This window comes from Rosa rugosa, chromosome 6, assembly GCF_958449725.1.
Source record: "Rosa rugosa chromosome 6, drRosRugo1.1, whole genome shotgun sequence".
Classification (NCBI taxonomy): Eukaryota; Viridiplantae; Streptophyta; class Magnoliopsida; order Rosales; family Rosaceae; genus Rosa; species Rosa rugosa.
In genome coordinates, this window is record NC_084825.1 from 24,067,116 (window position 1) to 24,084,442 (window position 17,327).

At 38.1% G+C, this 17,327-nt stretch overlaps 1 protein-coding gene across 1 annotated transcript in view; it reads left to right on the plus strand.

The window, feature by feature from the left end:
* LOC133716435 (uncharacterized) overlaps positions 1-15,825 on the plus strand; it is a 49,567-nt gene extending 33,742 nt beyond the window's left edge. The window contains exons 4-8 of the mRNA XM_062143147.1: positions 1,318-1,458; positions 11,780-11,848; positions 14,319-14,366; positions 14,474-14,901; positions 15,187-15,825. Coding sequence (XP_061999131.1) covers positions 1,318-1,458; positions 11,780-11,848; positions 14,319-14,366; positions 14,474-14,901; positions 15,187-15,825 — 1,325 coding nt within the window. The remainder of the gene's footprint in view (positions 1-1,317; positions 1,459-11,779; positions 11,849-14,318; positions 14,367-14,473; positions 14,902-15,186) is intronic.
* Positions 15,826-17,327: the final 1,502 nt, after the last annotated feature.

The following is a 17,327-nucleotide window of genomic DNA, read 5'->3' on the forward strand; positions in this document are numbered from 1 at the left end:
GGCGAGCCCAAACCCACCAGCAGACGTCATGGATCAGACGGATCCTTTGGACGGGATCTTTCTGCTGTAACGCCGCCACATCAAGCCGAACAAAAGTCCCCAGCGCATTCCCAAGTAGGGTTAAAGCTCGCTCATTGCACATGGCAATTCGCCACCCCTTCACCGCCACCCAAATCTCCAGATAATGCAAAGGCACCGCCTCCACCGAGCTGATGCCGTCGTAGTCTGCCAACACCAGCATGGAGCCACTGTAGAACCATGGGCCTCCATTAAGAACACGATTCTTCTCCTCATGATCCTTGAACTGGAAGACAAAAACTCCCGCTGCCTCTTCACGGATCAAGACCCTCTCCTTGAGCCCCCATGCCACGGAGATCGCCGCCGAGAGCGACGGGATCACAACAGGTCTCTTGGGAGCCAATACCCGGCCACAGAGATAAAAAAAATGGGGCTTGGATTGCTTCGCTGCCCCCGACCAGGCTCACAGCCTCTTCCGCACCCTCCAACAACGACAGCCTAGAAGCCGCCACCATCACAACACAGGACTCGGTCGATTTCTCAGCCAGAGGAAACCCTAGAGAGAAAAGGCCGACATATACTATTAGGAGGTCATAACTTTTTAGGTGTTTTGGCTAAAATTTAACTACAAAATAGTTAGCATTGTTGAAGACGCTTAAAGGGCATTTGCATAAAAAAAAAAACTAGCCTTTTTTTTTGTGCTTCATAATTTTGTTGTTTAGAGAGATTTTTTTTGTTTCCCCAACTACAATTGTAATTATCTTTTTTATTTCTTTATATATATACATACACACACACACACACATATATATATATATATATATATATATATTATATAATTAAGCCAATTCTTAGGAGAATGGTTAAATTTTTGAACTACCATATATGCACACACATAATATAGATATTAATAAATAAATTATTTCTACACGAGGATAAGATAGTCATATTTGAAAAAATTGCAATACCTCTCATGAAAAAAGAAGAAGCTTCCTCAAATCAGGAGAGAAATTATTGTAACTTTTTAAATTCAATTGTCCGCACATGGTAAGGGGCTAGTATATATATATTATGCAATTCTAGTTATCTAAAGTTCAGAGTTTGCTGCCATTAGTTGGTTAATACCACGCTTTGGATTTAATTTTTATTTTTTTCTTCTTATTTCAGTATTTCTTAATTACCATTGCACCCGTTTTATAGATGATGATTTACACTAGTATGAGCAATTTCGGGATTATCAAAATATAAATTTAAGAATTGCTTACTTAATTAATACTAATGATTGTTTTTAACTATTAGATATTGCATCGAATTTACTTAACCATCACCCAAAGCTAGCTGTTGCTATAGACCACTTCGGGGAATCTCCTTTGAAGGCTTGGTCTAGTGTGTCTTTTGCATTTCAGAGTAGATCGCTAATTGAGTACTGGATCTCCAGAGGTTAGTACACATTCTTTTTTAATATAATGTCATCTCGTGGATCTTATATTTCATTTGGGAGCTTCTATTCATACCTCCAAAATTGATATTTGGACCTCTTTTTTTTTTTCAAGTTATAGTTGACTTTGTCAACTTATGCCAAATTACCAATAAGGACACAAAAGAGGGAAATAAAAATAAAAACTCTTTTTTTTTTTTTTTTTAAACCCCACCCCTTCCCCTCCCCTCCCATGATGTCAGTGAGGTTTGAAACTGTGACATCCACAATATCGGTTATCCCAGATAACCAACAGGTCACAGCTCATCGACAAAAAAAAAAAAAAAAAAATATCTTCTTACCTTTACAAATAGTTTGTTTCGACGAGGCAATTCGCAAAATTCTAAGTTGTGCATTGCCTATTGTATAGCTGCTTGCGATTTTTTTTCAACTCGAAGTAATTAGTAAATATGTGTCTCTCTCCAAGCTAAGGAGCATTATGTTGGACCAGCTTTGGAACACCATGACCACTTTTTGTACGGGCGTCTGTATGTAAATCATAATTAAATGATGAAAACTTTGAATCCAAAAACTCAGTTTAATTAAAAAATTTGAGAATTGGGAGTAATATCTAAACATCTCAGATAGCAGTATACCAACGTGCTTCTATATTCAATTGATTTAATGAAAATACTGTATTGACTACAAACTGGAGATTTTTTTTTTTTTTTTTTTTGTGCTGCTTAATTGTATAAAGGGTAAAATAGGATTGTGAAATCTTCAAAAATTGAATGAGGTTCAACTACTGATTTTGGAGGTATGAATAGAACATAAAAGAAGAAGTTTTTATTGATTTTACTGGACGATGGGCGTTGTGGGAAAATTAGGGAGGTCTAGATAGCAAATTGGTTATTTATAAAAGTAAGTTGGAGGTCTATTAAGTTGGGAGGTCCAAATGCCAACTTTGGAGGTATGAATAGAGGCTCCCATTTCATTTTCAGTTTTAGAAAGAAAAACCTACTCTGTTATACAAGATGGATCTTAGAATAAAATTTATGGTGACTTTCGATATTAACAATAAAAATGCTTATTATTATTATTATTATTATTATTGTTGTTGTTGTTATTATTATGAGTTTTTCTATTGGAACCTCCAAATTTACTCACTTGACCTCCTTGCTTTTTACACCTCCTATCAAATTTTCAAATACTAAATTTACTCACTAAACCTCACTCAAATTCCTAAAATAACCTCACTCATATAATTTGCAAACAAACTATTAATTACATATTCATTCCTTAACCAGATTACATAAATCTCTTATCTAATAAAAAAGAAACTCAAACACAAGGTATTGGGCTTTAAAAATTAATTTCTAATAAAAAGAATTGTTTTTTTTTTTACTTTTTTTTTTCTCTTGTAGATGTGCAAAAAAAATGAAGAGTAATTTTTCTTAATGTTTAATTATTTTATCTATTGTCTGTATCTCATGATTAATTATTTAATATTTTTTTAGATTTTTTTTACTACTGGCTTTTTTTTTTTTTTTTTTTTTTTGTAAATATAATGAATAGACTGGGATTTAGGTCATAAAATGATTTCTTTTGTTATCCCTCACCAATATGCATTCAACATATGATGATAGGAATTTTTATGTCACATGATCTTGATTATAGTTTTAATTCTTATTAAATATATATAAATGCTTTAATGAGTATGTAGTGAAATTGAAAAATGAAAATAGATAAGGAAAATAATAAAGAATGCAATATAATATTATTAAATTGGAAAGTCTAGAGAAATTAAATATAATATTTTTTGGGGTATAATTATTGTCCTTAATAGTCATTTTATAAGAGGTTATATATGTCATTTAATAATTCATAATAGAGTGAGGTCAACTGAGCAGATTTGGAGGTCCCAATAGAAACACTCTATTATTATTATTATGATTATGTTGTAGAGAAACTGAAATTGAGAGGAAATTGCTGTGTATTCTCATTGATAATAGGGGCCTCTTTATATAGAGGATTACAATGTATAGAATCTCAATCATACAAGGAAAGTAATCGTACATTGAATAGGAATCTAGATCCTTCTAATTTAACCCTATTACCACTAGGTCAAGTAACCTAGAGTTTGGGCCAAACACAAATAGAGATATCCTTAAACACTCCCCCTTGTGTTGTCCAAACGCGGTGCTTCTCTCGTTGCCTCGTTAAAAACCTTGCCGAGTAACAAAAACCCAGTGGGACAAAAATAACCTCGGTCGAAGGGGAAAAAAAGCACAACACACCCTTCACGTTTTGAGATCATACATGTGGACATCTCCCCCTGATGTCTGCATCTCCCCCTGATGACAACGGTCATGGGAGTTCGGGTAACTTCCGCAAACGATGCTACCAACATGTCTCTCGAAAGTGGAATTTAGGCAATGACTTAGTGAGCAAGTCTGCCACACTGTCCTCAGATTGAACCTAGTTCACTTTGATCTCGAGGAGAGTCTGTTGTTGCTGATTATGCTTGGTGTTATCGCTTTTGATGTAGCCTTGCCTCATTTGTGGTAGACTTCAAACCACAATTGTTCGAACATGCGTAATTATGGATCCAATCCATATACATTCATGAACCACTTCGTGAAGAGCAATGATCTCTGCATTGTTCGAAGATATAGCGACTAGGGTCTATTCTGTAGACCTCCAAGATATCACGGTCTTTTCCCATGGTGAACACTTAACCGGATTGGGAATGACCTTTGTGTGGGTCAGAGAGATACCCAATATCAGCAAAACCTTCCAAAACACATGTTGTTTTGGGATGGGGATAATGGACGCAGGTCAGTGTTGGCGGCGTTCCTGGTGTGTGATGGGTCTGAATCCATCATCTTTTTGTAGGGATAGAACAAGCCCATATCAATTATACATCTCAAGTATCGAAAGATATCTTTTACACCAATCCTAATGGCATCGCGTTGGCGCAGAGCTATCTCTTAGCTAACAAGCTTACTGCAAATGAGATGTCCGATCTTGTGCATTTAGCTAAGTACAATAATGCGCCTATTGTACTAAGTAAGGCACTTCTGCCTCTAGCACATCTTCGTCATCATCCTTTCGACGAAGAGGATCCTTTTCAGGATCAAGACTACGGACGATCATGGGGGTGCTTGAAGGCTTGACCTTGTCAAAATGCCTAAGCATCTATCAACACGATGCTCAAGTTCCAAACCGAGACATAATCGTGTTCTCCCAAAATCCTCCATCTCAAACTCGGATTTCAAGTGTTCAGCGGTTTCCCTTAACTCTTTAAGGGCTTCTAATGAAGATCATGTCCAACATGAACCGCGATAGAATCCGAAACTTGTTATGGAAATGCGTGGGCATATCCCTTCCCAATCAAGTAGTCACTTTAGTGAGTGTTTCAATCTCTTTGTAAACTCGCTCCGTGGTCTAGAGCTACTTGACTTGGGTAAATGAAGTTCACCATGAACCTTCATGTATATTCCGTATCTAGATCCCTATAGAGATACGTAGTGACCACATTATTAAGCTGCATGTTCAGTTATTCGGAAACTACCAAACTGACAGGGTAGTGGAGTGCAATGACATCCATTACGAGAGAATATGTCTCATTGTAGTCGATTCCAGGGCGTTTTATGAGAAGTCTTGCGCCATAAGGCAAGATTACCATCTCTTTTTCTCACTACGCTTTCTAACGAAGACCCATTAGTCAATAGGTTTTATGTCAGGAGGTTTTGGCATCACTGGCTCAAAAGCCTTCCTCTTCGTTAGAGAATCCATCTTAACCTGGATCGCATCTTTCCATTTAGGCCAAATCTCTCTACGTTGGCATTCATTCATCAACGGAGCGTGGTTCGATGTCATCAGACTCAACAAACTCATGTGCAATGAAATGCGCAACTACATCATCAATTATGATGGAGTTTCTATCCCACGTCTCATGTACACTAGTGTAAGTTTCATAGAGCTCTATATTCTCAGGAATAGGTTCTAACGTTGAGGCATCCCCCAACGATAACCATAACCCGGAAGATACTCATGAGACGGATTTTGAGTGTCGATGATCCAAGGATTGGTTTGTGCCAAGGTATCCTTTGAACCCACGGGCCTCCCACGCATCCTAGTTGGGGCCATGGCCTGTAACGCCAGAGTGCCACTCTCTTTGGCGTTGGCGCCATGCCTACCTCGGTGTAGGGTGGCGCTACGTCCTCTCGTAGGGACGTACTTCCTTGCAGGCATATTTGCAGCAGATGTGTGATCTCGTCACTTTACTAAGGATCGAGATGAGACATAGTGGGGATAGACTACGACAATTCATGTCGTTCCTGTTGAACATTCGTGTTCTTATCTCCCCCTAACGACGGAAAGACTGTTTCATCAAAGTGACATCCGCAAACCTAGCGGTAAGGAGATCGCCTTGCAAGGGAATTAAGTGGCGGACGATTGTTGGAGTCTCAAATCCAACTGAGTCGCCTATTCGTCTGTAAGGACCTATCATAGTGCGCTGTGGCAGCGCAATGGGCACATAAATGGCTCATTCAAATGTGCGTAAGTACAAAATACTTGTACCCAGTCACTAGCTGTAACGCAGAGGTACATTGAGTGGCAGTAGGTCGTAGACGAATTAGCATAGCTGCATGCGATATTGCATCACCTCAAGCGATATAAGGAGAGTGGTGCGCATTACCAATGTCCGGACTATCATCGTAGTCGTTTCCGCGAGACCAATTGGGTGTGTACATGGGAATATGATGTCCAACATCAGTCCCAATGCAATAACCATCGAAAGTCTTCGATGTAAACTCTCTAGCATCGTCAAGTCCAATTGACGGAATTAGGATGATCCGGGGAGTGAGCCCGTTGTCATATGATATTTGCTAGGAGTGTAGCATAAGCAACATTTACAAGTGGACAATGGCACCACACGTGATCAGCGTGTTTGCGTGTCAACCAACATCATGAGATATTTAAACGTCCGCAAGTTGGTTGAATCAGTCCATAGAATCCACATGGATTTGATGTAAGAACAGAATGAGTATTTTCATATCCTTTGCGTAGGACGGTCTCAGTCCTAGGTTCCCTAAGGAACTGGCTTTGCAAAATGAGCGAGAGGCCTTAGAAGCAACCAATGAGGATTTTGGTTGGGCCTGAGCGTCTGTAGCGCTATTCGAAGCAAAATGTGTGACTACATCTCCCATCATGGCGATGGAGCCATGGAAATTAGCATGTATGTCGTCATGGCCACTAGGAGGAACAACCATGGCGTTATGCTCATGGTTGGCGCCTTTTATGGCGTCATTAGATTCTTGCTTCGTTTTGCTCAAAAGGATGGATGTCCGTGTGAAGTCTTCAGTAGACGGATCATCATGTCATGACTAGGATGATCTATCTTGTCGTGACAAAGCCAATATGTGTCGAAATCCAAGAGATCTTCTCTCATAGCTTTATTGGATTTAATAGCTCGAATAGTGACATAGAGTCCACTAGAGAGACACATAAACTTCTCTAAGATGCGCCTTTGTTCGCAATCATTAGAGGTATTGCAAAGGAACTCATTTCCGTTCTCTACATGCGTTTTCGCATGGAATCCGTTGGCTATTCATAGGGCAATTTGCCCTCAGAGCATAGAGAGTTTCTGTGACAGTAATCAAGGTGCCATTTGGCAAGTGGAACTTGGGCTATTCGATGTCCTTGAATTAATACCGATGGCCCAGCCATCGTAGTCACAAAGTAATATGCTCAGAATTAAAATTGAGTCATAATGAAAAGAACTCGAAATTCTATTCATAAGTCAACGGAATACATCATTGTCTCTTAACCATTAGGAGAATCTAATCCAAATGCTAGCTAATGCAAAACAAAGGTAGTCGTTTGACTTCTTTCGGTAACTCCAAAATAAATATGACCAGGTGAGTAGAGAGATGTCGGTGGAGCAAAGCTCGCTTAAGTATCACTTATCTCAAAACCTTCCTAGACATCACACGCATTTTGGATGAGCCTATGTGAAGAAAAACTAAACCAATGGCATTTACTACAAAGTATATGGCAATTACCTATTACATCTCTTGGAAAAATGAAGACTTAAACATAATTGGCGATCTATTGATCCCAGCCAGATTTGTAGTCTTCAACCCTTCACTCTAGATCATCTTCTTGATCTTCTTGTTCCACATAGTAAGCTTCTCTTGCTTCACAATATGCTTTGTAGGCGGTGACAATTTTTTCACGAGCTCTACAAATGTGTGCCCAATGATCAGACACTCCACATCGAGAACATACATCTCTTTGCTCAAACTCCATTGATTGAGGCGCTTTGAAAGCGTCATTTAGATGGCTCTTAGTGTTGGTGGCGCCACCAACATGACCAGAGGCGTTGCCTCCCTCTCTCTTTCCACGTTGACCTCTTCGGTTCCGTGTTTGCCTATATTGGCGGTTACCTTCCCAAGTAGAGCGATAATATGGACTAGAACGTCCAGAAGTATCCCTAAGATTAGGGTTTCGCTCTTGGCGCCTTCTCTTAGGGGCGCGACTATAATTGGACTCCGGAATATGCTCTATTTCCACGGATCTCGAATTATAGTTCTTCACAAGGATGTTGTCATGCTTTTCAGTGACATTCATAGCTCCAATGAGCTCATGAAACCTTGTGATCCGTCCTGCAGCAATATCGATTCGATAGTTCTTAGCAACCATTAATGCAGAGACGGGGAAGGTAGAGAGAGTCTTCTCAATCAACATCGCATTTGTGATCTCTTTATCACAGAATTCCATTAAGGATTTAATGCGAAGTGCTTCCGAGTTGTAGTTAAGAACTGACTTGAAATCACAGAAGCGGAGGCTATGCCATCTCACTTCTAGGTCAGGAAGCAGGGAGTCACGGACGTTGCCAAATCTTTCTTCGAGTGAGACCCACAGCCTTCTGGGGTCTTCTTCATTCATACACTCGTACTGGAGCGAATCATCCATATGACGAGTCATTAGGATGATGGCTTTCGCCTTATTTGCCTCTAAGGCTGCTCTATTTGCTTCCAAAGCTTGAGCTTGCTCAACAGTTAACACGTCCTGGCTAGGCTCGAGAATCATATCCAGGATTCCATCAGCCTTGAGATGCTGGCGGACATCACGAACCCACCTGTGATATCCAGAGCTAGTTGTTCCCAATGGAGCAAAGTCCAATTTGTTCAGGTTACTCATCCTGAAAAAGAACAAGAAATTAGGGTTAGTTTCGGAGCGAAATAGGCTACCACGAAAACATATAAAATTTCTGAGCGTAATCGCTTCCAAGAAATTAGGAATTTCCGAGCGTAGTCGCTTCCAAGAAATTCGATTCCAAGAGATATTGGATTAGATCGAAACAATGACGTAAGTGGTCGATCATAAATTCTCTACAAACTCTAAGTTTGGAGATCTCAACAAGCTCTAAGCTTGGAGTGACCACGAACCCCCACAGTTCGGCTTAATTTGGTCTCCCCTATGATGAAGAAAGGGGGGTAGAAGAAGGGAGGTTGCAAGTCCCCGAAAAGGAAGAGAAATTGAATTAAAAAAACTCTAAAAAACGGGAACGTTTAGTAAAAAATACCTCGAAATAGGTCGCCGGAAAATGGCCGGAAAAGTCGCCGGAAGTCTGGCCGGCGGTCGTTGACCGGCGTTGACTGTTGACCGTTGACTGCTGACCGAGCTGACGTGGCAGTGTGGTCTGATGCTGACGTGGCAGTGGGTCCTGGAAGCTGACGTGGCGGTGGGCCTGCGTCAGTGGGCCTCTGCCTTGGGCTTGGTCTTGGGCTTCTTTTCCTTTCCCCTTATTTTTTTTTCTTCTTTTCTTCTCTTCTTCTTTTCTGCCGGTTCAAGACGCAGATTCTCAGATGGCCGGTTCACGTATTTTTAGGCCGGTTTTTGAACTTTTTCTTCCGGTTCCTGAAACTTCAGATCAGTGGGCTTGTGATATCAAAATTTGGTGGAAATTGGAGGTCCGGAAGATGGTGAACAGGTGGAATATTTGTTGCGAGTTGTATGGAGCTTCCGGTGGCCGGTTCGGTAGGTTTCCGGCCGGTTCTTGGTGTTCCGCCGCCGGTTCTGGATCCCTGGAATCGAGTTCTTCAAGGTGTGAGGTGGAGGCAAAAAAAGCTTCAAGGTTTTGTATTCGGATTCAAGGTTTTTTAGCTTCTTGAATCAGGGTTTAGCTATTTGTTTCAGGGTTAGGGCTTCGTGCTGATAACGTGTTGTAGAGAAACTGAAATTGAGAGGAAATTGCTGTGTATTCTCATTGATAATAGGGGCCTCTTTATATAGAGGATTACAATGTATAGAATCTCAATCATACAAGGAAAGTAATCGTACATTGAATAGGAATCTAGATCCTTCTAATTTAACCCTATTACCACTAGGTCAAGTAACCTAGAGTTTGGGCCAAACATAAATAGAGATATCCTTAAACAGATTATTATTTTTTCTTCTCTTTTAGAATAAAATTTATGGTGACTTTCGATATTAACAATAAAAATGCTTATTATTATTATTATTATTATTATTATTATTATTATTATTGTTGTTGTTGTTGTTGTTGTTGTTGTTATTATTATGATTATTATTTTTTCTTCTCTTTATTAAGGAAAATTATTTCTTCTTCTTCTTCTTCTTCGTTAAGGAAAATTACCAAAAAGTACTAAAATTCTCGTCAACTTTGAAAATTTGTTTTAAGTCCAAAAATTAGGGTTGGGCACGGTCCCAGACCGGCACTGGATTTGCAGGGACCGGGACCGGCTATCTTTTTTCGAGCTGGACTTGCAGTTCCAGAGAATGGGGACCGGGCTAAACCCGGACCGGGACAAGCGGGCAGGTTTTTTTCGGGCTTTCGGGCCCAACCCGTCCTTGAAAAAAAAGAAGAAGATTGATAAGAAAAGAAAGCCAGAAAGGTTTTTGGCTTTGAAAAATCGAAGGGTGAAGAGATTTGGATTGCTGGGAAAAGAGAAGAAAACGAGCATGATGACGGCGCCGGAGTTGAACTTGAAGAGCGAGAGGTAGAGGAAATGAGGAATAATGGACTGGCTGATCTCTAGTTTTTGGAGGAGGAGCAAAGTTGGGGGCTTGGGGTTGACTGGCTGAGGAAGAAGAAGAAGAAGAAGAACTGAAGAGGAGAGAAGAAGAAAGAAGCAGAGGAGAGGAGAGGAATCGTGAAAGAAAGAAGAAAAGTTAATCGAAAAAAAAAAAAAAAAAGAAGGAGAGAGAAGAAAGAAGACGCAAGGCCAGAGAGAAGAATGATAAAAAAAAATATAAAAAAAGAAGAAGAAAGAGAAAGAAGAAAGAAGACGCAGAGGCAGAGAGAATAAAGAAGAATAAAGAAGAATGATAGTGATAGGTAGTCTTGAGAAGAGTGAAAAGTAAAAGGACACGTCAAAAGAGCGAGAGGATAAGTACAAAAGATAAAAAAATATATTACTTGTGTAGTGAAGTTCGGGTTCTTCGGTCCAAAAGGTCAGCAGAAGTCAGGGACCGGGACCGGACCGGCAAGAATGAGTTTGGGACCAAACCGGCCCGAAAGCAACTATTTTCAGTCTAAAACCCGACCTGAACCGACCGGTCCTGATCGGTTCCTTCGGGTTTTTCGGTCTTTCGGTCATTTATGCCCACCCCTACCAAAAATCACTACCTATTTTGAATGTAATGCGGACAAACTTGTTTTGCTAATTGCAGTCCAGTGACTAGATATCCATGCTAGCTTACTTTCTTATTTTGGCATGATGAGTCAACTTTTACTTTTTTCACATACCGAATTTACGCATAACCATACAATATTACACTATTACTCAAAACAGTCAATAATTTATAAGTCGATTAATTAATTTGGTATTCATAAAAATCATACCTAATATAATATGTTATCAACACAACAAAAACCTTCTTTTTTTTTTTTTTTTGAATGGAACTATTGATATCATCAGAATCAATTACCGAAAATAGGCTAGAGGCTACTCTACTTCATATGCTTAAACAAGAAATCCAACAAGAAAATTTAGAGAAACCTATCTAAGCCAATGCTATTTATTATAGTTTAAAAGGATGCTCGTTTTTAAGCAAGCCTAATTTAGCAAGAATAACCTTGCGCTCTAAGGAAAAATTAATCATCTAGTTTTCACATGCCAGTATGCATTTGTGGTACAAATAAAAATTAGAAACATCTCAAAAAGCTCATAGAAGAGTAAGATTTTTTAGACTGTAAGATACAAGTAAGTTAAATTGTTCTAATTTCAACTTTTAAATTTAATGCACGTGGTTGAGATCCACTTATTCTCTACAGTCCCTTAATATAATTATATTCTTTCTGCACAGTTATAACTATACAGCCACATGAGCTAAATACACATGCGCATGTGGGATTAGTTCCAGATCATCAACAAAGTAAGGAAACACATATCACTTATTATTGTTGTTGTTGTTGTTCTTATTCTTATTGTTCTTATTGTTGTTATTGTTATTGTTATTGTTATTGTTATTGTTATTGTTATTGTTATTGTTATTGTTGTTATTGTTATTGTTATTAGGAAGTTGTCCTTTGAGGAAGTAGCAACTTGTGTTCCCTGTAGTAAGTCACGGAGAAGCGCAGTGAAACCGTTTGTAAGCTTGGGTGCCCCATCAGAGACCTCAACCTAAGAATTAAGTCCATCTCCCTCTAAAATCTCTTAAATCCCGATGACTTCTGAATCGACTAGTATTTCAGATGCTATGAGAAGACCACTCCTCACAGTTTAGCATAGTATCTGAAATACTACTTGATTCAGAAGTCATCGGGATTTAAGAGATTTTAGAGGGAGATGGACTTAATTCTTAGGTTGAGGTCTCTGATATCATTGTTAAGGTTTCTTAAGCTTACCAACAATCCAACTTCCTAAGGTTTCTTAAGGTTGAGGATTATTTTGAATATAATTTGAGGAGATTGATATCATTGTTATTGCGTACATCTTCAAGAAGAACATCCTCAATAATAGAGGGAGTCTCCCCAATCCAAATATCATCAAAATAGGATAAACTAGCAAAGTGTGCTAAACGATGAGCCACACTATTTGCTTCACGATATACATGTCGAATTTGAACAAAATCAAAAGCACACATGTACTCTTTGCAATCATCCACAATTCGACCTACCTCGGAGTAGTCCTCATTAGGATTGACCAACGCACTAACTAGCACTGCACAATCTGTTTCCAATTCAACCTCAGACCACCCCTCATGTATGGCTAACCCCTCATCAGACCACCCCTCATGTATGGCAATCATCCACAATTCGACCTACCTCGGAGTAGTCCTCATTAGGATTGACCAACGCACTAACTAGCACTGCACAATCTGTTTCCAATTCAACCTCAGCCCACCCCTCATGTATTGTTATTGTTATTGTTATTGTTATTATTATTATTATTATTATTATTTTATATTATTATTATTTAATCCCCACCCTAGCATGCATTCCTTTATGTAAAAGATTTGAATTCATGACCTTCGGAATGTTATGTCATTTAATAACAGTCCACAACTAAACAATGATAATTCTTAATATTAAAAAGGATAATTCTTAGGTTCACCCTTTGGGTGAACGAACATATTCACCCCATTATGATTAACATATTTTCTCCTAATAATTTTATAATCCAATGGTGCATATTTTAGATTAGCTTTAAAGATCATATATGTAAAAAGAAAAAAGAATCAGTCAAATCGGAGATCTTGTAATCATCTAATATATTGAATCAAGCAAATGGATGGTTCTAGCAAAACTTACTATTATTTTGATTAACCGTCCCATGTATTTAACTGAAAGGTCTCCAATTTGATTAAATTTTTACATAGTTAATCTCTTGCGATTTACCCATTTTAGCTATATATATAATTTTGTGATCCAATCTTTCATGTTTTATAACATAACATAAAGAGAAAAATAAGAATGGTGAATATGCTTTTTCATCCCTTAAGAATTAGGATTTATCCTATTAAAAAAGAAAAAGAAAAATAAAAATAAACTTTAACTTTTTTCTTTGATTGAAAATATAACCATTCATTAATGATAAGAAAGGTTACAAATACTGGAATCGACTAATGGAATTGGTATTAATCGATTCAATACAAGTAAAGAGAGATTGCTCACTTAGAGCAAACTTAGCAACACAATTAGATGCAAAGTTGCATTCACGAGGTTGGAAGATTATTGTATCTACACTAGATGCATACATGAGCACTTTAATGTCTGCAATGATTGGTCCCTCCTCAGACCAACATGTTTCAGAGGAGTTAATTAGTCTAACAACCTCAGAGTAGTGTCTCTCCCACAAGGATAGGCAATGTTCTTTTGTCTAGAGCAAATTGAAGACCGACCTTTACGGCTAGAAGCTGAGAGATCGGGTTTTTGCGTGTGTTGTGTGTGTGTGTGTGTGTGTGGGGGGGGGGGGGGGGGTCAGAATCAACGATTGGAGTTGCACAAGCTCCCATAAGTCTACCCTAACTTTAACAGTGATCGTTATGGAGTTAACTCACCTCTTGAGTTTCTCTCTCTCTGTTTTTTTTTAATCAATAATAAAGGTGTCACAATATGAATAGATAATTGAGGGAGGGGTGGATAAGCAATTGTTGCACAAGCTCTCATAAGTCTACCTAACTTTAACATTGATCGTCATGGAGTTAACTCACCTCTTGAGTTTTTTTTTCTAATCAATAATAAAAGTGTCACAATATGAATAGATAATTGAGGGAGGGGTGGATAAGCATGTACGTTGATCAAGTATTAGCCCGTAATAAATATAAGTTCTTTTTCTTTTTCTTAAAAAAGAAAGAAAAAGATAACTACTCATCAACAATTTGGTTTCGTACGTGATGACAGGTGTACACTTATTTCAAAGACTGGTTAGGTGTCTCCTAGTATTAACTGGTAAGCTGCTTCAATTTCATATTGTATTTGAAAGTCACATTCTACCTATTTACCTTATGAGGTCGGTTTTTTTTTTTTTCCTTTATTTTATTTTAATGTCAACATAGGACCCAAAATGATATATGAAGAGAAGCTGATCCATGCTCGTTCCCTTGACTTTTTGTATCACACGGCCAAAGTGATCAAAGATTTAGATGCTAAACAAATGCAAGACGGCTTAGTATATGAAGCAATCTTCCACGCTGTCGAGGAAGGGAACGTTGACTTTATTACTGCTATTTGTACAGTGAATCCAGAACTCATATGGAGCACTGATGAAGAGAAAAGGACCCTACTTCATCTTGCAATTAAATATCGCCAACGAAAAGTATATGACCTTATACATGGATTCTACAAAAGACATGCATTGGCAAATCTTGTAGATAAATACAACAATAGTTTGCTACATGTGGCTGCAATGATGTCCCCTTTCAAACAGCTTAATTATTTACCGGGTGCAGCTTTGCAATTGCAGAGGGAGCTACAATGGTTCAAGGTTAGAATTTCTCATTCTAAAATTATGACTGCCTCTCCCAATTCCTTATGGATGGTGTATTATGTCCATGAAGTATCAATAAATACTTCTTTATCACTTTATTGGCATTACTCCCTCTGTTATTCGCTTCTTCTTTTTTGTTTTTTTTTTTTTTTTTTTTTATATTTATTTATTTGGTTTTGGTTTCTAATACTTTTTCACATGCGAGTATCCAACAAAGTTCCAGCCAGAATAGGAGTGGTAGTTGTAGAAATGGATCCATAACTTTTTCATAATGACATACAGGAGGTGGAAAGTATTGTGCCACGCAAGGCCTTTGAGTCAAAAATTTTTACAGATCATATGACACCACGTGAACTCTTTACTAAGAACCACAAGGAATTGATGAAGGAGGGAGAAAAGTGGATGAAGGACACAGCAAACTCTTGTACTGTACTGGGTGCTCTGGTTATTACAATCGTGTTCGCTGCGGCAATCACAGTTCCAGGTGGAAATAATCAAAATACGGGACTTCCTATGTTTTTAGATAAGAAGTTATTTTCTGTTTTTATCATTTCAGATGCTCTATCATTTTTTTTTTCCACGACGTCACTATTGACATTCTGGGGAATCGTGACATCACGTTATGCCGAAGACGACTTCCTCAAAAATTTGCCTGCAAAGATGGCAATGGGCCTAGCCAGCCTTCTCTGTTCTATCATGACCATGATGATTGCCTTTTGTTCTGCGATTCTCATCATGTTGAATGTGTCTGAGGCCAAAATTAAACAGGAAGGAAAATCATGGATCAGTATTTCCATCATGGTTCTTGCATTTATTCCGGAGACCGTATCTGTCACGATGTTGTTTCCCCTGTTTGTCCAAATGTACACTTCTACTTATGGTCGTGGAATATTTGCTAGGCAAGTCAAGTTCCTGCACTAAACTCCTAAATCATAACGCTATGATAGGGAAGGCTTTGGTTCTGTATCTTATTAAAAGCTTTGCACTTGTGTCATTTGTTCCTTTCAGTTAATCGAATAATCAAGAAAGCCTAGCTTTTGCTTTTCATTCAGTACCTTTTCCCCATGTGTTAATTGAGATGATATTCAGTGTGAGCCCAATGATAGCTCGCCATTTATAAAAGTTTTTGAGTTTTAAGAATATTTTCTATATTCATAGACCAACAATAAAGGAAGTGTGAGCGCGAGAATTTGAGAAGAATGTTTTAGTCCTCGTTTGGGATTGTTTCGCTTTTAAAAAATTAGGTTTTGTTCAAAATTTTAGATTTTATTGTGTTTGGTAAATAAATAAATAAAAGCAGTTTTAATTGAAAATTATAGGTCACTCGCAACAAATTCTATAAGCAGCCCAGAAGTTGCTTTTAAAAGCTGTTGTGGATCAAAACACATTCTGCAGTTGTTTTATGTACTGACAGCACTTTTAAAACTATTATTTACCAAACACGAAACTGTTTTAATTCACAGCTGATTATTCTCACAACACAGCAACAATAGTTTTTTTTTCAAAAGTCATAGCAATCCCAAACTAGCCCTTAATTGGGTGGACAAACTTGCCATGTGACAAAACAGTCTTATTTAAGATTTTATTGTATCAATTAAGATCCAAAAGTTTTTTTTTTTTTTTAATAAATGGTTGGTGCGGCTGCCCTCAAGTATTGATTAATAAAACTGTTGAATACAAGTAAACAAAAAAATCACACTTCTAAACATTTCCACGCACAACTCCTGGAGTTAACCTGCTTTCCCATAACCATCAACTCCACCACAAGATTATCATACCAAATTGACGATTTAAAACGACCATATCCAACATTTCAAGTCTACATGATAATCTCCATGAAATTATAAGTTGATTCAAACCCATAATTGACAACATCAATAAATAATATTGTCACGCCCCTGATTTTTAACATAAATAAAAATCGATATATAATCCCATAATTATACATGCGTGAACGTTCAGTCATCAATAACAAATACCTGGAAACTTTTTCCCTTTAAACTACACACATATTGATGCCCTGAACCTACTATGTCAATATTGACCCGCTCCACAGAGTCATATATTACATAAGCTTACGAATTAAATTGTCAACAACAAGATAAAACGTAAATGCTCCTCAGAGTTTACTACAACGGAAATCCTTATCAACGGTAAAGTCACAAAAATTGCTTCCTACCGTTAAGCTGCAAGTATGCTATCTCAGCTTCAGCCCCGATTATCCTACCCTGCAGGATTAACCCCTACACCGTTTGAATGGTGCACCGGGTTGCCACACAACAAACTCGGTAAGCTTTTGCAAGCCCGTATGAGTAACTCAAAAAAGTTAACACAACTCACACCAGAAATAAGGAAAACAACTCACGCTTTGATTCCTTAAAACACGAAATAAATGAGAATAACTCACACTTTAATTTCCTGTC